We start from the raw sequence: 23,415 nt of genomic DNA, 5'->3' as shown, positions 1-23,415 counted from the left end.
ACCAAACTGAAACCGAAACCAAGCCGAAAAAAACCGAACCGAACCCTCCCCTAGTGCTAATGCTCGCTATCCTTCAATTTGATGAACAAAAATAATCTCGTGCCGCTAGCTTACTCGAGTTCCAATATGCTTCCTATAAATTATATTGATCTTAATTTGGAATAGATTTATGGCTCTTGTAAAATATTTTTCAGATTGAAATATAATTTCCTAGGTGTAAAATTATCATATTCGAAATAAGATTGGGCACGGACATCTTGAGATGAGACACCTACAGGTTATGGCATCATACAGCAACGTTTCAACTATTAATTAAAGTGAGCATGCTGCATGCCATCACGAGATGTCCTTTTGACTGGTGGATATCCTTTGATGAAATAGACAACTTCTTATATAAATATGGGTAAGATGATGAATCTTATGACTTATTTGTTTCCTTACCAGTTACCATGAATAGGTATCAGATTTATTTTAGTTCATACTTCACTTTCGATCGCTAACACGCTAAGAATCAAAATATCTTTTTCACATTTCACATTAAATTTTGTAATTTCATACTTGAAAAATCGAGAATGAAGTGGATTAGGTGGAGTAGTTTGTATGAATCGCATTCCTGTTGTTGTCGCTATTCCAAAACTTTTCGGTTCTTGCCGATCTATTTGTAGAATTTTTTATGTGTATTTCATATCAAAACAATTACAAGATGAAACATTATATAGGAAAAGAAAGAGAACATAAGCCTAACTTGCCTAACTTGCCTAATTTACACAAAGAAGGTTAACTAGCCTAACTTCACCAGTTATCCAACATGTTTATTTCATGCATGCATTTTAACAAAAGATATGACTTGCATGCATTCCAGCATTCCAGCATTCCAACACTCCCCCTCAAGCTGGATCGAGGGGATTCCTTGAGCCAAGCTTGGACAGAATGCGCATGAACTAAACCGTAGGAAGAGGTTTAGTAAAAATAACGCTTTGCTTCTTGCTGCGCCATGTTACCAAATTCCTACTTGAAATGGCTTCGTGCCGCAAACAAACAGTAATGGCTTCGTGCCGCAAACAAACAAACTTGAAATGGCTTCGTGCCGCAAACAAAGAATAATGGCTGGCTTCATGCCGCAAACAAAGAATAATGGCTTCGTGCCACAAACTTGAACAACGTTAGGTAGAGCTAAAGCATCCATCGAGCTCTCAGCTTCATAATGTTCTCCAGCCATCTTGGCTTAGAGTAAATGTTCTCCAGCCATCTTGACTTAGAGTAAAAGAAACTTAGCGGAAACGATCAACAGAGCATCCATCGAGCACTCAGCTTCATAATGTTCTCCAGCCATCTTGGCTTAGAGTAAAAGAAACTTAGCGGAAACGATCAACAGAGCCAGGAATTTCGAGTTCCTGCTTTGATACCATGTAGAATTTTTTATGTGTATTTCATATCAAAACAATTACAAGATGAAACATTATATAGGAAAAGAAAGAGAACATAAGCCTAACTTGCCTAACTTGCCTAATTTACACAAAGAAGGTTGACTAGCCTAACTTCACTAGTCATCCAACATGTTTATTTCATGCATGCATTTTAACAAAAGATATGACTTGCATGCATTCCAGCATTCCAACACTATTTTTTGTTCTTGTCACAGTGTCTTCTCGTATTCAAGTAAGCAAACATCCCACTAATGTTATAAGAAATCTCAAATTCAAATCCAGATAAAGCATAAATCACAAACAAATACAAACTTGGGGCGAACAAAAGGCCCAACAAAAAAAAATGCAGCACTCGAAAGGCCTAGAACAAAGCTCAGATCGACAAGCAAAAGAAGCCCAGTACTAGACAATAAAACCAGCCTAAAACCCTAATTCCGCCTAAAACATAGTTGCGTGGTTTTGATTTTCCTGTCTGTGAACCGGCGATTGTATTTTGCTTTTTCAATGACCACTGCAAGTTTTGATCATGCTCGTAGTACCGATCGTCGGAGTCGCAACCGAATAAGAAAGAGAAAAACTAGTAGGATGGATAGATTCAGTAATCTCCCGATCGAGATCGCTCATGAAATTATGTCTCGCCTCAACTTCAAAGACCTTACTAGGGTTGGCTGCGTGTCCAAAGCATGCAGAGAGTTTTATATATCGACCCCGTACTTGAATTTTCATGACTTTTCTGGTGTGGATATATCCACTCGTCGAAAGAACAAAAAGGTTTTCAATTCTTTGAAAAGGTTCTTCATTCAACGTGGGGTGCATCTTAAGATACAATGCTTTCGTTTTCGTTGGTGCTTTTTTGATGACGACCATGATGAGGATTTCCGATTGCGATTGAGGGAATGGATTGAAATTGCTGTGAGGTGCAATGTTGAAGTGCTTCATCTTGTTGTCACTTATATTAGGTTTGGAGAGCTTCCTGCTTCCATCTTACACTGTAAATCGTTGAAATCTCTGCTTGTGGACATGAAGTGCACGATTAGTGATGTGCCCTTCATCGATTTTTTGTCTAATCTCGATTACCTGAGGTTGAAAGATGTTTCGATAAAGGATGAAGATGATCGATTTTTGAAGTGGATTTCATGTTGCTGCACTTCCATGAAGGAATTACTTCTTAAAGATTGTGGATTTTGGCATGAGTCTGATTTTTACCACATCCCCGAACGCCATGTTAACATCTCAGGTGACAGACTGAAAAAATTACATTTAAATCCACAGCTTCGGAGGAAGACAAAAAAATGGGTCAACATTTATGCTCCAAACCTCAAGTGTTTGGAATGGTTTGGGGAATGTACGACTAGCCAAAATCTTGGAAACTTAATGTGCTTGGAGAAGGCTGAGATTTCTTCGTCAATTCCGATCTGTAACCATGATATCTTAATTGATTTTCTTTGTAGCATCCGCAAGGTTAAAGTTCTTATTCTGCATCCAGATATTCTTGAGGTAAGACAACACTACTTCACAAATTAAGCAGATTGATTCACGTTTTAATCACAAACTCGTTATTTATTTCGTTGATGTTTTGTTTTCATCCAATTTACTTGATTGTCTGTCTTTTCAGCTTCTATGGTTAAATATGGACGATCGGAAATGGCAAGATCTTTCATTTATTTCTCAAGCCAAGGAGGTAGTCATACCATATGATGATTATGAGCCTGATATTGAGCCCGCATATTCTATTCTCGAACATGCTCACGATTTAGAGAAGATGACCATATACTATCCTCACTGTTTCGATGCACATGATGACCTGACGGATGTATATGATGACCTGATGGAGTTGAGAACAGAAGTGATGTCGAAAGGAATTCACTTCAACATAATTACGACCTCGAGGGGTAGCTCCCTACTTAGTTCGATTCAATCTTTGGCTGATTTTGTTTAATTTTCTTTGTTTACTGCTAAGACGTTTTCTAATGCCACATTCGCATCAGGTCAGGAGATTTGAAATATGAAAGAATGCATCGTAGTTGTCGTTGCGATAAATGTTATGTTTTTGTCATTGTAAAGGATGGATTATTTGTTTGCTTTTCACAGCATGGCGTCCTTGAGATTTTGATGTTTTCTTGTATGTTGGCATCATTTCCTCACATACAGCAGACATGAAAAAACAAAATACGTACGCATTTTCTAATACTATGACGAACGTAGGTTTTGAACTTTAATTTTTTTTTTGTTCTAAAACAAGGACTAACTACAGTTTATGAAGATTGTACTTTGTCAGTCCGTTGAATGTTTGATTTTCGCAGCTTGGAAAATTGTAACGTCGAACCAGAAACCAAATCCATAGGCGCAGGGGTTAACAAATTGTGATTGAGATAGAGAATCAACCATGAGACATTTTAAAAAGAAAATGTTGCAAAGAACAAATTTATTAGATTGATCGAACGGCTGCCTTTGTCCCTCCCCGCCATCTCTTATGGAAACTTTATATAGAGACATATTGGGACCTTATATGAAAGGTAACATTAGACATTTACAACTCGAACTCACATCTTCCTACACGCCATTTCTTGTTTACAGACTCGAATTAAACACCAACACGGTGGGCAGGGAAAAAAATGCAGAGGAAAAAAAAAAGGTCCTTACACAGGAACTAGTATGGCTTCATCAAGAGCAAGTACACCAGGAAGTTCCTTGCCTTCCAACAGCTCCAAACTAGCACCACCACCAGTTGATATGTGGCTCATCACACTAGCAACTCCTACTTTCTCCACGGCCGCAACAGAATCTCCACCTCCGATGATTGTTGTTACTCCCTTCCCACTAAGTTCTGCAAGCTTCTTTGCAACAGACTGCAAGGAAAGAGGTATAACTTGCATCACCACTCACATCACATTCATATTCCCAAAGAGTAATTCTAACGGGAAGAGAAGCTAAAAATTTCCTCCGACAAAAATCTACTACACAGTCAAATATATTAAACTAAACTTAAACGGTGCAAACTGATATACTAGTACTACACGTCAACTTAAATGGAGAGTTCATTGTGGATACAAAAGCCAAATAGTAGATTAATCAGGCAACTAGGTGAGCATCGACTTTGTTAAGTAAATGCGAGAACTATTTATCTTGTATTTGGAGGATCTAGATATGGAGTTTACTACATTCCAAGACAACTTTTCTCGACACAGTACGCATTTGTAAGAAGATACATATAGGAACTGCATATATCAACACTGAACAGGTAAAAATCAGAAAAGAAAAAAAATTCCTGCATACCTCTGTTCCTTCTGCGAACTTGTCAAACTCAAACACTCCCATTGGTCCATTCCAGATGATGGTTTTAGTGGTATCCAGTGCATCATTGAATGTCTTAATAGAGTCTGGACCAATATCCAATCCCATCCACCCATCAGGGATGCTTGAAGCTGGAACAATCTGCAAGTACAAAACCAACTCGTCATTTCTTCCGCATGGAGTGTTGATCAAAGTTAATAAAACATTAGCACAGTAATATTATTGCTGAGATCATTTGGTGTTAGGTTGTGAACCGAAGAATAAAATTGTAAAAGGTCAGTTAAGACAATGAACCTTGCTGTTTGCATCAGGAGCAAACTTGTCTGCAATTACGACATCAGTGGGCAACAAAAGAGACACTCCTTTTGCCTTGGCCTTTGCCATGAGTGATGTAGCAAGTTCGAGTTTATCTTCTTCTACCAGAGATGAACCGACCGAGAGACCTTGTGCCTTGTAAAATGTGAAAATCATACCTCCACCAAGAAGTAAGATATCAACCTTCTCTAAAAGTGACTCAATCACTCCGATCTTGGATGAGACCTTTGAACCACCAACAATGGCAGCAAATGGCCTTTTGGGGCTTGATACTGCCCCAACGAGATAGTCGAGTTCCTAAGAAGAATGAATAAAACATTAACATTTAAACCAGGAGTTCATACAGAAAAGAAGGGAGGTAGGCTTGGACAGTGGAACGATCACATTTATAGTTCCATAGTTATTGTAAGGAAGTAAACACAAAAGGAAATTTATGATTTTCATTACAAAGATATCTTAGTAACTACCAACATGCAAAACATCTGCAGGGGTGAAAACCCAACCCAATTAAGCAACTTGAGTTGATACTTAAATCCCAATACAACTTTAGCTTGACTGGTTTTAACTAAAGCTTCAAATTACGAAATCAGTATTACTTGAAGGTCAAAAAAAACAGTAGAATAACTTATGGCCAATAATACAGCAGATACGAGAATGGGACCCCTCACCTTCTGCAAAAGGAAACCGGCTACAGATGGCCTCAAGAATTTTGTGACTCCCTCAGTTGAGGCATGAGCTCTATGTGCAGTCCCAAATGCATCGTTAACATAAAGATCTGCTAAGGCGGCAAGCTTCTTTGCATGCTCAGGATCATTCTTCTCTTCTTCCTTGTAAAACCTCACATTTTCAAGAAGAAGAACACCACCTTCAGGAAGTGAAGCCACCAGCTTCTCTACTTCTGGACCAATAGAATCCTCAGCTTTGACAACCTGTTTCAGTTATGCAAACAAAAGTAGAAGTAGCAAAAAATCAGTTTCACTAAACACCCGTATTTATTGCCATTTTGATTTGTCTTCTTATTACAATTTTACTTCTTAATAAAAATGTATGCCTGAATGCCAAGAAGCTCCGAAAGCCGAGGTACAAGAGGTGCCAAGCTAAATTTTGGGGTCACACCTTTTGGTCGTCCCTGAAATAAAATGCACATTGATTCAGCTTGCATCAAATACCATTGTATTTGGCAACAAAGAGATGCCAATAGTACAAACAAAACTACAATCATAAAGCACCATAAAAGTTGAAAACATAGCCCCAACCATCAACACTGAAAACATACAAGAAAATTCTTAATCAGCAATGAAAGAAAGCCGGTGTTTTAAGAAAAACCACAGATTTATTGCATCACATCATTCAATAACTGATGAGATCTGCCTAAATATCAAATCGGAAGATGAAGACATAAACCACATCTGTTCTTGGTAGTGATAGTGCAAATGCAACTAATAGTCTAATCTCAAACAGAATTATCAACTTCATCAGTCCGAAACAAAAAATTCCAACCAATGACGCAAAATAATTTTGGTAATCCACATTGTAACAAGTTCAGAGAAAAAAGCTACCAAATTAGTACATTAATAAAACTGTAAAAACTAAATAAACCAATTGGACCGAAATCAAGCCAAAACAAACCCAGAATCAGACACAAACCATTTCAATTCTCAAGAGGCCACAAACACAACTCAAAGCTCATACATTTTTTACACAAACAAGCACATGTCCAAAGATTTCGACTTCAGCCCAATTCCAAATCAATCAAAAGGGAAAAAAGAATAACTAACAGAACCCATTTCAGCAAACTTGACAAAGAAACCATAAAAAACAGAGAAAACAAGCAAATCCCGGTAACAAAAAGCACATAATTGAAAGAACCCACATACCAAATGACTGGAAAGGATGACTTTAGCCCCATTCTCAATCAAATGCTTAATGGTGGGGATAGCAGCGCGGATTCTAGTATCATCGGTGATGTTCTGGCTGTCATCCAAAGGCACATTCAAGTCAGCCCTGACAAACACCTTCTTCCCCTTCAGCTCCGCCGCCGAAAGGTCCCCGACGCTCTTCTTCGCCATCGCAACAACGCCTCTGACCCCTTTGCCGGATCCAAAGGATCGGACTTTGGAAGCTACTTGAAGAGCGAGGAGGGGGTCGGCAGCGGAGAAGCCAAGGCGGCGGAGGGCAGTGGGTTTGAGGGAGGAGGGGAGGGAGACATGGGAGAGGGAAGCGCGGGTGCGGGAGGTGGAAGCAGTGGCGGAGTGGAGGAGGGAGAAGGTGGTGGGTGCGGTGGTGGAGGCCATTGCTGTTGGGGGTGTGGGATAGTAAACGGAGGTTGACTGAGTGAGATGAGAGGTTAATGGGGTGGTTTTTTCGATTTTTGTGGATTGGGAGAGATGTGGACGGGAAGAACAATGGGACTGATTGGGCGGTATGTGTGGGGGTTGTGGATTTCTCCTTATCGTTGGGGAGAGGTTCTAAGTGTTCGATGCTTTTGAGAGATTGAGAAAAGTGGCAACTGTGATATGATGGGTGTTAAATGAATCAGCCTATGATCACAACAACTATTCATTTCTCCAAAAACAGTGTCACAGAATGGATGGGCCCTTTGGACTCATTTTCAAGTCCCTCCCATTCTCCCCTCTTCCATGTCCTCCTCCAATCTTTCTAGTATAGAGTAAGTCAGAAAGTCGATGTTACAAGTCAATTATGCATTGTTACATATAAAAATTAAACTATGTAATAGTGTGTAGTTATTAAATTACCCTTACGATTATATTTATGGTTATATTACCTAGAACACATGAGAAACTGCTATCCATTAATGTTAAGTAAACTAAACATATTTGAAATGTTTACGTTAGACATGTCATGATTATGAACCGCTCACTAAATCGAGAGTGATTATCCTCATTAGTGGTCTAAATAACACACGAGTTCAAAGGTAAGAGAAATTAGAAGGTTTCTAGACATCTTAACCGCTAAACGATGATCTTATAACTTAATACGCTTAGCATAATTTGAATAAATTTTATATTTTGTGGATCAACATCTCACATTATGCATCAAATACGCTATATAAAATTTATCCACAGACATGTACTTTATACACCGTATAAATAAAAGGGTTGTTCCAATCCATTGCCATGACATAAATCCCTAAGAATCGATACCCAATCTCAATTTTTATTCCACACTTTTATTTCAATTAGTATTTATAAATAACTAATGAGAATTGCGATTGCAAAATGAGACTTTGAAATTGTTAATCTAAACTTTCTATAATTAGAAAGAAAAATATACTTATGATGAATGTAGAATGAAATTTTTGAAGAGCTAATAACAGTTCTCTAATTAATTCATGTAATTTATTTGATTTCATCTCATTCTCATTCTTATTACTTATACTTCGTATTTAGAGTTGGACTTGCAAAATTTGAGATTCGTAATCGATGTCTAAAAAAACCGATACAATGTCATAACTAATTGACCTAACTCATTGCATGTTAAACTTGCTATCCCATTTTAGGTAAGGAATTAAAGGTTTGAGTAGAAATGCTTTAGACCATCTCCAAATGAGATGTCAAATCCTAGATGGAATGCTTTGTAATCAAATTTGAAGGTAGGAGCGAGTTCCAACCGATATGTCAATCCAATCGATATGTCAATCTTATATGGATTGACATATGAGAGCATCTTTAAAGGAGATGTCAAATTTAAAACATTAAATTAATATTTGATGGCTTATGTGGCAATTTGGTATTTTGTATAATTTTTTGATCCAACCAATATGTCAAATAATAATGTCATTCTAAAATTTTTTAATCACTTTGTGGGGTCCATTAATGTAGGCAACCAATCAAATTCTTAAAATACACAACCATATTTATTATATTTCCATTATATCTATTAAAAATATTAAATGGATTTGACAGCTGCTGTCAAATTTGCCAGAAGGCTTTGCCTTCAATTGACTCAACTCCACGTGGGAAATTGAAGGCTCAGTTGGAGAAAGTTTGTTGCCAATTTTTATTGTTATATACCTATGTGGTAGTTTTGACATCTCCTTTGGAGATACTTTGAGTTCTTATATGTCAAATTTGATATATGAGAAAAGGTGATGTTAATTTTTTTTTAATTATTTTATTGTGTAGGTCTCATTAATGCACCAATTATAGATCTTAAAAACATATTTTAATTGATTTCTTTTTAAAATGGGTTCTTCAAATATCGTTTATAACAAAAAAAACATATCGGTTGGAAAATTTAACATTATCACATCAACCATCAAATTAATATTTGACATTTAATTTTTGACATCTACTTTGAAGACTACGTAGAAATGCTCATTTCCCGACCCAAACCATGCGTAACGTGTCATTAACTCAAACAAGCATATGACTGACATTCACAATTTCAGTCGAACCAACTGCCACCCAGCTTCCAAAGCAATGAAAAAACCTTTCCATATCCTAAATAATAAACAAACCGGCTTCCAACGGTCTTATCTCTCATGGCGTTTGCTCCGCCAAACCTCAGTTCAATCCCTCACTCTCTCTCCTCCAAACCATTTCCCCCCCAATTCTCCTCTCTCTCCCTCCAAACACCGCCGCGCGCACAGCCACCCGCCACCTCTCTTCGCGCCTCGAGGCGCCAAACCGTCCCCAGATCAGCTCTTCGAGAGTGGAAGGAGTACGAGGATGCGGTGAAGCGCAAAGACCTTGCCCGGGCTCTCAATTTCTTGCAATCAATCGAAACCCAGAAAAACCCAATTGAGCTTGCTAATGGGTCCTTGGCGGCTGAGTCGACCCGGCCTCGACTCGGCGAGCTGGGGTTAGTTGGGTTGGAGAGGGATTGGGAGGTCCTGGATACGTGCCTCAATGCTGACAATATGAAGCTTGTGGGCAAAGCTTATGTCTTTCTCAAGGACAGAGGATTCTTGCCCAATTTTGGGAAATTCAGGAATGTTGGTAATGTAAATTTTGCTTATTCCGAGAAAATTTTTATTGGGTATTGGTGAAATTTGCTCACCATTTGATCCTAATTGTTCAAAAATTCCAATTTGCTTACTGTTAGTGAAAAGTTGTGCACCCATCTGCCTCTAGGCTATTGTGACGGCATCTGAAACCAATAATACTATCATGTGAGAAATTTAATCATGGCATTGCGTTATTGGTTTGGATATCGCCATAGTGGTGTTACTGGCGTACCGAGTCTAGGTAAGGGAAACATTTGAACTTTTAGATCATTGCTGTATCTCATGTTGTTTTCTCTATGTTTTTGTTCTTTTCCTCCTTGTAGTTTTGGAGGGAACACGCAATGTTACACCAACAGTGTTGAAGACTTCAACCGGTTTAGAAGGTGCTTATTCTGATTCCTTTCACAATGGACTTTGATGTAGATTAGTAATTGTTAGAGATTCACACCTTTCCCCTATGTTATAAGCGATGTTATACTATGTTCTGCATTGGACTCTTTTATGTTGCAAAATGTATGTTCTTATTATGATATATGGTCTTCAAGAGCCTAGTTCTGATTTAAGCCATTTCTATGTTACTTTATCCAGCATCGAAATTTGCTCCAAAAAAGTGGGGTCTTTCCGAAAGTTCTGGCCCCATTTTGATTGCCTTTCTTGGAGGACTATCTTTTCTTCTTTCTCAAGGCATCGATCTCAGGCCTAACCTTACAGCAGTATTGGGGCTTGCGTTTGCGGATTCTATCTTCCTTGGTGGTACCTGTTTAGCTCAACTCTCAAGTTATTGGCCTCCAAATAGACGCCGTATCCTCATTCATGAAGCAGGGCATCTGTTAATAGGTAAACACACTTTTTCCTGGTCCATATTTTAGTATTGGATGCTACAAAATTGAATGATGCTGTGGATTTGACCAAGGGCATGAACCATTTCTTAAATCTTCAACCACCTTTACTAAAGTGACATCCTCGCAAGAGTGTAAACCCTGTGCAGTTAACTGGTTCCCCGTATTAAATTGCAGCTTATCTGATGGGTTGCCCAATTCGTGGGGTGATATTGGACCCAATTGTTGCAATGCAAATGGGCATTCAAGGGCAGGTAATTTCTTTCCTCTGTTGGCTTTATACGAGATCTGGTTTGGTTTTGTTTGCTGTGCTTTCAACAGTGAAATCTTGCCATCATTACGCGTTTCTAAACCTATATGAAGTTACTACTAAACGGATTTAGGATATGAATGTGATTCCTGCATATTTTTTACTATACTGGATTGACGGTACGTCATATGTGACGTCTTTTCAGAGCAATCATGTATCTATTGCAAATTTTTTATCTTGTCATTGAATATTTAAGTGTAACATTTTATTAATGTGACTTGCATTTGAGTAGAATTACTGAATTAGCGTAGGTGCCGCCCAGGTTTATGTACTTGTATAATCTTATGAAACTCAGAGGACAGTAGATTTCTTTGTGCTAGCTTGGTTTTCTTACAAAGTCAGTCTCTAATACATTTTTTTGGGCTGCAATGTATAGAGTTTTGACCTTGTTTAAGGACATAATGATCACTACATTTTTCATTATTGATATGTAGTGATTATAGCGTATGACTTGTCGTCCTTCATTGCAATGTACTGCTGTTAGGATGAAAAGTTAAGATCATACCGACTACTATTTTACAGGCTGGAACTCAATTTTGGGATGAGAAAATGGCCAATGACCTTGCTGAAGGACGACTTGATGGCACTGCTTTTGACAGGTGGGTATGAAATGAAATTGCAAGTAGGTGTCATGAATAAGCTCATTTGGTTTCCAAAACCTGAACGAAAACAAAAAAATTCTTTGGGGTGACGTTGCTACTTTCCTTGAATATATATGTTGGAAGTGAACTACAGATTATTTTTCCTTAAGCTTATGTAAAATGTCCAAGGTTTCCCTAGTTTGCCTCTGCATTTTAGATCTTTTGATTATGTATTGTGGACTTAAGAGTAATAACATGCCAAGCATTTGCTAATTTCTTCACATTATGCGTTCAGGTACTGCATGGTGCTTTTCGCAGGCATTGCTGCTGAAGCTCTTATTTATGGTGAGGCAGAGGGTGGAGAAAATGATGAAAATCTATTTAGGGGCATCTGTGTTCTTCTAGAACCCCCACTGTCTGTTCCCGAGGTACTCTCTATAACCGAAAATTTGTAGTTCTGTGATTTCCGTTAACTTAAAGTACTAAGATTTTCACACCTTTTTTTCGTTGTTATCTTGAGAAGATGTCAAACCAAGCAAGGTGGTCCCTTTTACAAGCTTACAATATGCTAAAATGGCATAAAAATGCACACCGAGCTGCGGTTAAAGCTTTAGAAAGCCGAAGTGGTCTTAGTGTTGTAATTAGGAGTATTGAGGAAGCAATGTCAACAAATACGTGAGCGGAAGTAACTTCACGAAAAATGGCTTCTTCCCACATTGGTGACGAGGTAAATTCTGGTCCGTCCTATTTGGTTTGTTTCAATTGTGTGCTATTCATTCCTAGATTAACTTATTTTCTGTGTTTTCTATTTGACAGGGCGGAGCACAAGAGATTGAACATGTAATTGGTGTAAGAAAGGCCGCCGAAATGCAGTCATTTTAGGTGACACTAGGCTATTCCTCGCGAACAATTCTAATCTACGGTGGACACAAAGAATTGTCTTCCAACAACTAGGTGGATATTCTGAGAAGGAAGATGCCGAGATAAATGAAAATTTCATAGAGACAAATGATCGAATTGACTTGCTGACTTGTTGCTGTGTTACTCCATACCAAAGTTTAAACAATAAGATAATAGTTTACATGTTGAAGAACAGAGGCGAGAACGAAATCAGTTCAAGAATTCAATAAGGTGAATCAAGAACCAGAAGTCGAAGTGGTAGCTTGGCAAATTTGTAGGTACTACACTGTCCAACACGAAATGTCCGGTTGCATTTTCTCCCACTTCCTTTCTTATTGAGATAACCTGGATAATCCGCTCGCTTGAAAGGTGCTTCCTCAACCAGATATAACCCTACCTCTTCTGCTAACTTCACTATGTTCCATCTGCTGAAAGGATTACCGGTCTTGTGTGTCACATGAACTTCTCCTCTTCCCGTCAGCATTTCAGACGCAGCTGCGAAGAACCGCTTGACCAGATCTTGGTGCAACCTGGAAAATGCATCGTTCCAACGCATCACTTTACATTTGATTCATGTAGAATTGCTCTGTATTAAAACTTACTCAATTTGAAACCTCTGGTGTTCCCATCCGAAGAAGCCCGCGTGAGGGAAATTAAAGACGATTCGATCAAATAGTTGATCAGCTAGCCGAGGGTGTTGGCTCATGGTATCCACATCCACTTGATGCAATACTACACATCCCATTCCCTTTAGCGTCTTCAATGTCCTCACTGCATCTGGGTACTTCCCCATAAACGACTCTACAAGTAGTATGGAAGGGATTTTAGTCAAGAAATTGGTATAAACATACATATATATACATACAAATATCAATATATAAGTTAAAGGACATTGTTTCTTTTTTGTTGCCTACCCTAGAATGCATGTTGACGATTGAAACAGTTTATATTTTATATAAAATGTTTGATCATCTAAAATGTGGAAAACACCATGGTTCGTTAAGATAAAGTTGAAATGAAAACGAAGACAATCGAACAACTAAAAGATCGTCAATTTGATCGTTATTTGGCAGTTGCAGGGATAATCCTGTAAAGAAAATCTAAAAACTAAATGGTTCTGATCGTTGAACCTACTCTGAAACGGTTTTTGATATCAATATTGCGAATTCTCGGTGCAATGTAGCAAAAACGAAATAGATTATCACCCGTAATACCTTTGGAGTCGAGAGAAGTGGCGACAATGTTGTTTGCAGAGCCAAATGCAGTGGCTAAGGAAGCAGCAAAAGAAAAGTTGCCCTCACCTACTAACAATATCTTCTGAGAGCTGCTGTAGTGCATAATCCTTTTCTCCTCTTCCATTTGATGGCAGCCCCGTGTTTGTTGAATTTATTTATCGACGAAACTAGTTATTGCTTTTAAGGTGTCTTGCCGTTATTGCTATTTAATTTGTATGAGGGAAAGGAACATACTTTAGTTGACGGAAAGGAAATGTATATTGATACGTTCAATCTCGTCCCAACATAGCCCCCATCTGTATCTTTACGATGATTCCAAATCCAAGATAGGAATCAAAAGTTATTCCATAATTAATTTACTTGAAATTTCTTCTTCTTTTGCCTTTTTGGGAACAAAAGCTGTTTAGAAGCTTGATAATTTTCTCTTCCGAGTCTGGAAAGTTGCAACATTAATTAATACTACAGGTATTACCCAATGAATAATACTTAGGTACTTGCTTTTTTATTTTGGTTCAATGATGTTTTAACACATATTTTATTATTTAAAAAAAAAAGACATTTTTCTTGGGCTCCAAAACAAAAGCATGCGACATCTTTTAATTGAGTCAAATTAAAAAGTGAGTTTATGAGGTAGTCAGTATTGAGTACCTAAGTATTATCCTTAACCGATTTACATGGAAGTTTGAAGAAGTGCATGTGAGGATCTCTGAGGACCACCCAATGTTCTGGGCAGGTGATGAAAGAGAGAAGACCACAACGGATGTTCAGATGCAGTGCAAAAGAAGCTTAGACCACAATGGATCAGCATCTCACATTATGCATCAAATACGCCGTATAAAATTTCTCCACCGACATGTACTTTATATATCCTATAAAGAAAAGGAAAACTAATGAATAAAAATGTGATTTTTCGTTAAAGTGAACAGTACTGCAGGCTTTTCGTTAAGTAATGATACTATCATGTGAGAAATTTAATCATGACGTTGTGTTATTGGTTTGGATATCGCCAAAGTTGTGTTACTGGCGTACCGAGTCTAGGTAAGGGAAGCATTTGAACTTTTAGATCATTGCTGTATCTCATGTTGTTTTCTCTATGTTTTTGTTCTTTTCCTCCTTGTAGTTTTGGAGGGAACACGCAATGTTACACCAACAGTGTTGAAGACTTCAACCGGTTTAGAAGGTGCTTATTCTGATTCCTTTCACAATGGATTTTGATGTAGATTAGTAATTGTTAGAGATTCACACCCTTCCCCTATCATATAAGCGATGTTATACTGAAATGTTCTGCATTGGACTCTTTTATGTTCTTATTATGATATATGGTCTTCATGAGCCTAGTTCTGATTTAAGCCATTTCTACGTTACCTTATCCAGCATCGAAACCTGCTCCAAAAAAGTGGGGTCTTTCCGAAAGTTCTTGCCCCGTTTTGATTGCCTTTCTTGGGGGACTATCTTTTCTTCTTTCTTAAGGCATCGATCTCAGGACTAACCTTACAGCAGTATTGGGGCTAGCGTTTGCGGATTCTATCTTCCTTGGTGGTACCTGTTTAGCTCTAACTCTCAAGTTATTGGCCTCCAAATAGACACCGTATCGTCATTCATGAAGCAAGGCATCTGTTAATAGGTAAACACACTTTTTTCTGGTCCATATTTTAGTATTGGATGCTACAAAATTGAATGATGCTGTGGATTTGACCAAGGGCATATAAATGTAAAAAATGCACACCGAGCAGCAGTTAAAGCTTTAGAAAGCCGAAGTGGTCTTAGTGTTGTAATTAGGAGTATTGAGGAAGCAATGTCGACATATACGTGAGCGGAAGTAACTTCACGAAAAATGGCTTCTTCCCACATTGGTGACGAGGTAAATTCTGGTCACGTCCTATTTGGTTTGTTTCAATTGTGAGCTATTCATTCCTAGATTAACTTATTTTCTGTGTTTTCTATTTGACAGGGCGGAGCACAAGAGATTGAACATATAATTGGTGTAAGAAAGGCCGCCGAAATGCAGTCATTTTAGGTGACACTAGTCTATTCCTCGTGAACAATTCGGATCTATGGTGGACACAAAGATTTGTCTTCCAACAAGTAGGTGGATATTCCGAGAAGGAAGATGCCGAGATAAATGAAAATTTCATAGAGACAAATGATCGAATTGACTTGCTGACTTGTTGCTGTGTTACTCCATACCAAAGTTTAAACAATAAGAAAATAGTTTACATGTTGAAGAACAGAGGCGAGAACGAAATCAGATCAAGAATTCAATAAGGTGAATCAAGGACCAGAAGTTGAAGTGGTAGCTTGGCAAATTTGTAGGTACTACACTGTCCAACACGAAATGTCCGGTTGCATTTTCTCCCACTTCCTCTCTTATTGAGATAACCTGGATAATCTGCACGCGTGAAAGGTGCTTCCTCAACCAGATATAACCCTACCTCTTCTGCTAACTTCACTATGTTCCATCTGCTGAAAGGATTAGCGGTCTTGTGTGTCACATGAACTTCTCCTCTTCCCGTCAGCATTGCAGACGCAGCGGCGAAGAACCGCTTGACCAGATCTTGATGCAACCTGGAAAATTATAGAATTTTAATGTATATTTCATAATATGAATCAGCTACAAGGTCCAACATATATATGATAAGAAAACGGGAAGGAGAGTGGAGATGGAAAGGTGGAGGATAATGGCAGCATCATTGTGACCTCCTGGCAGCTAAGCAAGCATCATTGTGTCCTCCACTCTCTCTAACTTAAACTACTAATTAGCTTTACAAAGCTGGTGGAATAACAACCAGCTAACACTAGCACTAAGCTGAGCTGTTATCCATCAAAAAACTTAAACAAAGGGTTGCATTATTCTTCCAACATTGAACCCTACGAACCCTACTTGCATTATTCTTCCAATATTGAACCCTACTTCCAATACTCCCCCTCAAGCTGGATCCAGAAGATTGATGGATCCAAGCTTGGAGAGGAGCCTTTGAAACTGATGAGAAGCCATAGGTTTGGTGAATATATCAGCCAGTTGATCGGAGCTTTTTACATAATGCGTCTGGATCACTTGCGACTGTACTTGTTCACGGACATAGTGGCAGTCGACTTCAATATGTTTCGTCCTCTCGTGAAAGACGGGGTTTGATGCTATGTGCATGGCAGCCTGGTTGTCACACAATAAGGTCATTGGTTGAGCCGTGAACACACCTAAGTCACATAAAAGTTCTTTTAGCCATATCAGCTCACACGCGGTTGAGGCCATTGCACGACAGCTTCGGCACTTGACCTTGCGATGACAGTTTGTTTTTTGCTCTTCCACGTGACCAAATTTCCACCAACAAAGGTACAATAACTAGTGGTGGATTTGCGATCGATGGCGTTTCCTGCCCAATCTGCATCGCAGTACCCCATTATTTGAGTGTTGTCATTCTTTGCCATGAGGATGCCACGACCAACGGACCCTTTTAAGTAACGTAAGATTCTTTTTACAAGGTTTAGATGCTCGATGGTGGGTGAGTGCATGAACTGACTGGCGATACTTACTGAATATGAGATGTCAGGTCTGGTGATTGTTAGGTAGATCAGCTTGCCGACAAGCCTCTGATAGAAGCTGATATCCGAGAGTGGCGTGCCTCCCAAGTCAAGTTTAAGCTTGCTATCGAGAGGGGTAAGTGCAGGCTTAGCCTCACTCATATTAGCTTCCTTGAGTAGATCCATGACGTATTTCCGTTGATTAAGAAATAGTCCCTTGTGTGAAGATGCCATTTCGATTCCAAGAAAATACTTCAACACCCCGAGATCTTTAACTGCAAATCTTTGTTGAAGTGATTGTTTGAGTGTGGAGATTTCTGCATCATTATCACCTGTGATTATTAAGTCATCCACGTATATCAACACAACTAATTTGCTCACAGCTCCCGTGCGCACAAATAATGATGAATCTGCATTACTCCTTTTGAAACCAACACTATGAAGAACGGAACTTAGTTTTGCATACCAAGCACGAGGCGATTGCTTCAATCCATAAATCGACTTATGCAATTTACACACCAAATCAGGTTCATGGCTTTGAGGGTGTCCTGGTGGCAATCTCATATAGACCTCTTCTTCAAGATCACCATGTAGAAAGGCGTTCTTCACGTCCATTTGGTACATGGACCAACCCTTATTGACAGCAACAGACAATAGAACCCTAACTGAGTTCATTTTTGCAACAGGAGCAAATGTTTCTTTGTAATCCACCTCAAATGTTTGAGTGAATCCTCGAGCCACCAGCCTGGCATTATGCCTCTCAATTGAACCATCAGAATTAAACTTGATCTTATAGATCCATTTGCAGCCTACTGCCCTTTTTCCTTTTGGAAGTTTGATGATGCTCCAGGTTTTGTGTTGGTCTAGTGCTTTGAGTTCATCTCGCATTGCTTCTTTCCACACAGCTTGGTTATTAGCCTCATGAAAGTTTTGAGGCTCACTGTGACTTGAAATGGTGTTAAGAAAGGCAGCATGAGATGGAGTTACCTTTTGATACGACAAGCAATTGGAGATTGGATGCCTCGGTTTATATGTGACAAAATCTTGAAACCTTGTGGGAGGTTGTCTATCACGTCGAGGATTGCGTCGAAGTACTGGGGGAGTTGTCTCATCCTCGTTCAAGTTATCAGCCACACTTTGAAGATTTCCTTGATTGCCGTTGTCATCATCATGCATAGAATCATCAGGATGAGTGCCTTCATTGTTGACTTCAGTGAGAGGTGTAGGAGATGCATCGGTGCTGTCATGGTTATACACTCTGTCGTTTAAAACATCTGGAATGCTGATTCTTGGTAGAGGAAGCAGGTCTAAGATACACTCCCCCTGACTTGTGGCTTCATGTGATTTGCTGAAAAAAGGGTTAGCTTCATGGAATCGAACATCTTTGGATACAATTATTTTTCTCATTTGAGGATCATAGCACTTATATCCTTTTTGTGTTGATGAATAACCAAGAAAAACACATTTGAGAGCTCTAGGATCCAATTTAGATGCTCGATGGTGTGACTGAACATGAACAAAACAGACACAACCAAAGACTCTAAGATGTGAAAGGTTGATTTTTCTTCCTTTCATAACTTCAAGGGGAGATTTAAACTCCAAGACTCGGCTAGGAAGTCTATTGATGATGTACACAACCGCCATGACTCCTTGGGACCAAAATCTCTTTGGTACATTCATTTGTAACATTAATGCTCTCGTTTTTTCCAGTATGTCACGATTTTTTCTTTCGGCTACACCATTTTGTTGAGGTGTGCCAACACAACTTGTTTGATGCATGATACCATGCTTGCTCAAATATTGTGACATGATATGGGACATATATTCGGTGCCATTGTCAGATCTTAAGGTTTGAATTTGAGAGGAAAAATGGTTCTTAACAAGGTTGTGAAAATCCTTAAAAACTTCTATCACTTCACTCTTAGACTTTAAAAGGTACAACCATGTGGCTCTAGAGAAATCATCAACAAAGATTACATAATACTTATAACCATCAAAAGATTCAAACGTTGGTCCCCATACATCTGAGTGAACTAGTTCGAAAACTTTACTAGTCCTAGATGAGGATGAGTGAAAAGGCAATCTAGTGGCCTTAGACAGATGAAATGTTTCACACTGAATTAAATCATTTCCTAAGTTTGGAAACAAAGATGACAAAACAGGTTGGGAAGGATGAGCTAAACGTTGATGCCACAATTGACTATCCTGGGATGGATTGGACTTGGCTTGAAATCCTCTGGGACTGCTCTTTGATATGTAATAGAGACCATCTAGGTAAAACCCTTCACCAATCGTCTTCTTAGTGAGACAATCCTGAAAAACGACATTGTGAGAATAGAAGATGGTTAAACAATTTAAGGTGTTGGTGATTTTTCCTACAGATAGAAGTTGAAATGGAAAAGAAGGAACATATAAGACTACTGACTCAATTTTGTCCGACATTAAGTTGATATTTCCCTTGCCTAAAACCTTAGAACTCTCACCATTTGCAGTTGAGACTTGAGAAGGTTGTGAAAATTTTTCAAACTTGTGAAACTTGGAAACATGATTGGTTATATGATCTGTGGCACCCGAATCAACAATCCAAAAATCATGCATCATATTTATATTAAGAGCAGTTTTGAAAGCAGTCATGATACCTAGCATGTCATCTCGGGGCATGTGTTGTGTGTCTGTTAAGAAACCATTGAACTTGCCTAGCAAAGCTGTTGAGTTTCCATCTTCAAAACCAATCGTGTGATCACTCTTAATCCCTTCTTTTTTGCTTTGAAGATATGCTACAAAATCATTTATGAGTGCAGCCGGATTTGCTGTGAAGCTCTTGAGTGCATCAGACCCATGTGAGGTTGATGCAGATGCTTTGTAGGCTTTGTGTGGTGCACGATTTTGTCTTTGTGAACCCTTGGTATCCTTCATGAACTCCGGCTTTAATTCTGGATGTAAGATCCAGCATGTCTCCTTAACGTGACCAGTATAGTTGCAGTGTTGGCACTTCAAGTGTGGATTCTTCACTTTGTATTTTCTTTCGTTGGTTAGGTAAGCCCTTGCTTCAGTTACACTGGTCTTTGTGCCAATGTTCATGACTTTCCTTATTACTTCTTCACGTTGGATTGTTGCACATACACTGGTGAAGGAAGGTAGTTCGGGGTTCATGAGTATGTGGCTTCGCAGGTCTTCGTATCCAGAATCGAGGCTTGACAAGAGTTGGAATATCTTGTCTTCTTCTGCCCTTTTCAGAAATACGGACGCTTCAATTGTATAAGGCCGATACATTTCCAACTCATTCCACATGCTCTTCATGCTGCCTAGAAGTTGAACAAAGGGCTTTCCTTCTTGTTGTAGGTTGGAAATGTCCTTCTTCAATTGAAACACACGTGCAGCATTGTTATGACTGCCATACATCTCCTTGACTGTTTCCCATAGCTTGAATGATGATTCAGAATAACTGAATATTTCAGCTATTTTACGTTCCATGGAATTTAGGAGCCATGACATAACTAGCTGATCTTTGCAAAGCCAGGATTCGTATGTTGGTGAGGACGCATCATGGGCTTCGATGCTTCCATTTATGAACCATATCTTGGACCTTCCACCTAGGGCAAGACTCACTGCTCTTGACCAAGGCAAGTAATTAAACTCATTTAACAAGACCAAGCTTAATCTTTGATTTGGGTTGACATCCACCTCAGACAAGGTTGAGGAGAAAAATATCTGGGAATTTTCAGCTTCAAACGAAGAAGAATTTTCTTCCGCCATATCGGAGATGGTAGGAATGCAGCAGCAGGTTATTTTTCCTGCTCTGATACCATATAGAATTTTAATGTATATTTCATAATATGAATCAGCTACAAGGTCCAACATATATATGATAAGAAAACGGGAAGGAGAGTGGAGATGGAAAGGTGGAGGATAATGGCAGCATCATTGTGACCTCCTGGCAGCTAAGCAAGCATCATTGTGTCCTCCACTCTCTCTAACTGAAACTACTAATTAGCTTTACAAAGCTGGTGGAATAACAACCAGCTAACACTAGCACTAAGCTGAGCTGTTATCCATCAAAAAACTTAAACAAAGGGTTGCATTATTCTTCCAACATTGAACCCTACGAACCCTACTTGCATTATTCTTCCAATATTGAACCCTACTTCCAATAAAAATGCATCGTTCTAACGCATCACTATACATTTGATTCATGTAGAATTGCTGTGTATTAGAACTTACTCAATTTGAAACCTCTGGCTTTCCATGCCGATGAAGCCCGCGTGAGGGAAATTAAAGACGACTCGATCAAATAGTTTAGCAGCTAGCAGAGGGTGTTGGCTCATGGTATCCACATCCACTTGATGCAATACTACACATCCCTTTCCCTTTAACTTCTTCCATTTCCTCACTGCATCTGGGTACTTGTCCATAAATGACTCTACAAGTAGTATGGAAGGGATTTTAGTCAAGAAATTGGTATAAACATACACATATACATACAAATATCAATATAAGTTAAAGGACATTGTTTCTGCTTTGGTGCCTACCCAAGAATGCATGTTTACGATTGAAACCGTCTGTATTTTATATAAAATGTTTGATCATCTAAAATGTGGAAAACACCATGGTTCGTTGAGATAAAGTTGAAATGAAAATGAAGACAATCGAACAACTAAAAAATCGTCAACTTGATCGATATTCGGCAGTGGCAGGGATAATCCTTGAAAGCGAATCTAAAAACTAAATGGTTTTGATCGTTAAATCACACCCTGAAACGGATAAAGTTGAAATGTAAATGAAGGCAATCGAACAACTCAACAATTCTCAATTTGATTGATATATGGCACGGATAATCCTTCAAAAAGAATCTAAAAACTAAATGATTTTGATCATTAAACCACACTCTGAAACGGTTTTGATCGTTGAATCACACTCTGAAACGGTTTTTGATTGCTGAAGCACTTATGAAAATAAAATGTTCTTAATTTAAGAAAGTCAATGATATCCGTAATACCTTTGGAGTCGAGAGTAGTGGCGACAATGTTGTTTGCAGAGCCAAATGCAGTGGCTAAGCAAGCAGCAAAAGAGAAGTTGCCCTCACCTACTAACAGTATCTTCTGAGAGCTGCTATAGTGCATAATCTTCTTCTCTGCCATTTGAGTCTCTGTAATTTACTTGAAATTTCTTCTTCTTTTGTCTTTTGGGAAACAAAAGCTGTTTAGAAGTATGATACTTTTCTCTTCCGAGTCTTGAAAGTTGCAACATTAATTAATACATCAGGTATTAGCCAAGGAATAATATTTAGGTACTCGCTTTTTTATTCTGGTCTAATGATGTTTTAACTTATATTTTATTATTTTAAAAAATAAAAGACATTTTTTTAGGTTTCAAAACAAAGAAATATGTGACATCTTTTAATTGAGTCAAATTAAAAAATTGAGTTTATGAGGTACTCAGTATTGAGTACCTAAGAATTATCCTTAGCCGATTTACATGGAAGTCTGAAGAAGTGCATGTGAGGACAGTGCATGTGAGGACCTCTTAGGACCATCCAATGGTCTGGGCAGGTGGTAAAAGAGAGAAGACCACAATGGATGTTCAGATGCAGTGCAGCAGAAGCTTAGAACCACAAAAAAAAAAAAAAAAATCTAATTTCAGATGAAAAGTAACATGAAGAAGACTACCATGACTCTTTTTGTTTTTGGACCTTGGTTTCAACGAATAAGAAATAGAATATGACTTTATGACTCCATTTCTCACATGACCAACTCCTCATTTATCTTTTTTAATTGTTGTCCAATCAGGTTATGTAAACATTTCAAGTAATAAAGGAATAACGTACTACTCAACTAATACTTTTTACACCATATATTTCTTTTGAAATTCACTATATATTCATATGCATTCTGAAAAATATTTCGTAAAGTACTAAGAACTCATAATCACTTGAATTTTCATCTACCATCAAATTCACTAAAATACAAAACCAAAAATCATGATATTTTGGATGGTATATGTTAAATTATAAACCTAATTAAAATAAT

General features: G+C 38.4%; 5 protein-coding genes across 12 annotated transcripts; 2 read left to right on the top strand and 3 right to left on the bottom strand.

Annotated features, from left to right (window-relative positions):
* Window positions 1-1,891: 1,891 nt before the first annotated feature.
* On the top strand, window positions 1,892-3,615 carry LOC126624579 (uncharacterized). The gene is made up of 2 exons (XM_050293642.1): window positions 1,892-2,924; window positions 3,043-3,615. Exons 1-2 carry the CDS (start codon window positions 1,932-1,934, stop codon window positions 3,364-3,366), a joined length of 1,317 nt encoding a protein of 438 aa, XP_050149599.1. The 5' UTR covers window positions 1,892-1,931; the 3' UTR covers window positions 3,367-3,615.
* A 220-nt stretch (window positions 3,616-3,835) lies between these two features.
* LOC126624578 (phosphoglycerate kinase 3, cytosolic-like) lies at window positions 3,836-7,542 on the bottom strand. Its single transcript, XM_050293641.1, has 6 exons — window positions 6,914-7,542; window positions 6,088-6,165; window positions 5,705-5,965; window positions 5,016-5,333; window positions 4,704-4,862; window positions 3,836-4,276 (listed from the first exon to the last, which is right to left on the bottom strand). Exons 1-6 carry the CDS (start codon window positions 7,328-7,330, stop codon window positions 4,067-4,069), a joined length of 1,443 nt encoding a protein of 480 aa, XP_050149598.1. The 5' UTR covers window positions 7,331-7,542; the 3' UTR covers window positions 3,836-4,066.
* Window positions 7,543-9,411: 1,869 nt separating this feature from the next.
* LOC126624584 (uncharacterized) lies at window positions 9,412-16,098 on the top strand. 3 transcript variants are annotated; one of them, XR_007624155.1, is made up of 9 exons: window positions 9,412-9,997; window positions 10,329-10,388; window positions 10,594-10,842; window positions 11,022-11,098; window positions 11,677-11,753; window positions 12,031-12,163; window positions 12,259-12,462; window positions 12,552-12,689; window positions 15,960-16,098. XR_007624155.1 is itself a non-coding variant. In XM_050293652.1 (8 exons), exons 1-7 carry the CDS (start codon window positions 9,541-9,543, stop codon window positions 12,412-12,414), a joined length of 1,209 nt encoding a protein of 402 aa, XP_050149609.1. In that variant the 5' UTR covers window positions 9,412-9,540; the 3' UTR covers window positions 12,415-12,462; window positions 15,822-16,014. The 3 variants fall into 3 exon arrangements, 2 of the variants coding, with proteins under 2 accessions (XP_050149609.1, XP_050149607.1); XM_050293652.1 differs by lacking the exon at window positions 12,552-12,689 and having other exon boundaries at window positions 15,822-16,014; XM_050293650.1 differs by lacking the exon at window positions 15,960-16,098 and having other exon boundaries at window positions 12,552-12,764.
* On the bottom strand, window positions 12,745-22,657 carry LOC126624590 (uncharacterized protein At4g26485-like). Of its 6 annotated transcripts, none has more exons than XM_050293662.1 (4): window positions 22,473-22,657; window positions 13,850-13,936; window positions 13,238-13,436; window positions 12,745-13,165 (listed from the first exon to the last, which is right to left on the bottom strand). In XM_050293662.1, the coding sequence occupies exons 1-4, from the start codon at window positions 22,525-22,527 to the stop codon at window positions 12,859-12,861; spliced, it is 648 nt and encodes a 215-aa protein (XP_050149619.1). In that variant the 5' UTR covers window positions 22,528-22,657; the 3' UTR covers window positions 12,745-12,858. The 6 variants fall into 6 exon arrangements, with proteins under 6 accessions (XP_050149619.1, XP_050149618.1, XP_050149617.1 ...); XM_050293661.1 differs by lacking the exons at window positions 13,238-13,436; window positions 13,850-13,936 and adding exons at window positions 16,137-16,435; window positions 21,611-21,809 and having other exon boundaries at window positions 12,745-12,866; window positions 22,386-22,655; XM_050293660.1 differs by lacking the exons at window positions 13,238-13,436; window positions 13,850-13,936 and adding exons at window positions 16,303-16,435; window positions 21,611-21,809 and having other exon boundaries at window positions 12,745-13,032; window positions 22,386-22,654.
* LOC126624589 (uncharacterized) lies at window positions 19,067-20,757 on the bottom strand. The gene is made up of 2 exons (XM_050293657.1): window positions 20,029-20,757; window positions 19,067-19,702 (listed from the first exon to the last, which is right to left on the bottom strand). The coding sequence occupies exons 1-2, from the start codon at window positions 20,687-20,689 to the stop codon at window positions 19,689-19,691; spliced, it is 675 nt and encodes a 224-aa protein (XP_050149614.1). The 5' UTR covers window positions 20,690-20,757; the 3' UTR covers window positions 19,067-19,688.
* Window positions 22,658-23,415: the final 758 nt, after the last annotated feature.

Source organism: Malus sylvestris, chromosome 5 (genome assembly GCF_916048215.2).
Source record: "Malus sylvestris chromosome 5, drMalSylv7.2, whole genome shotgun sequence".
Lineage (NCBI taxonomy): Eukaryota > Viridiplantae > Streptophyta > Magnoliopsida > Rosales > Rosaceae > Malus > Malus sylvestris.
This window is presented reverse-complemented; position numbering and strand designations above follow the sequence as displayed.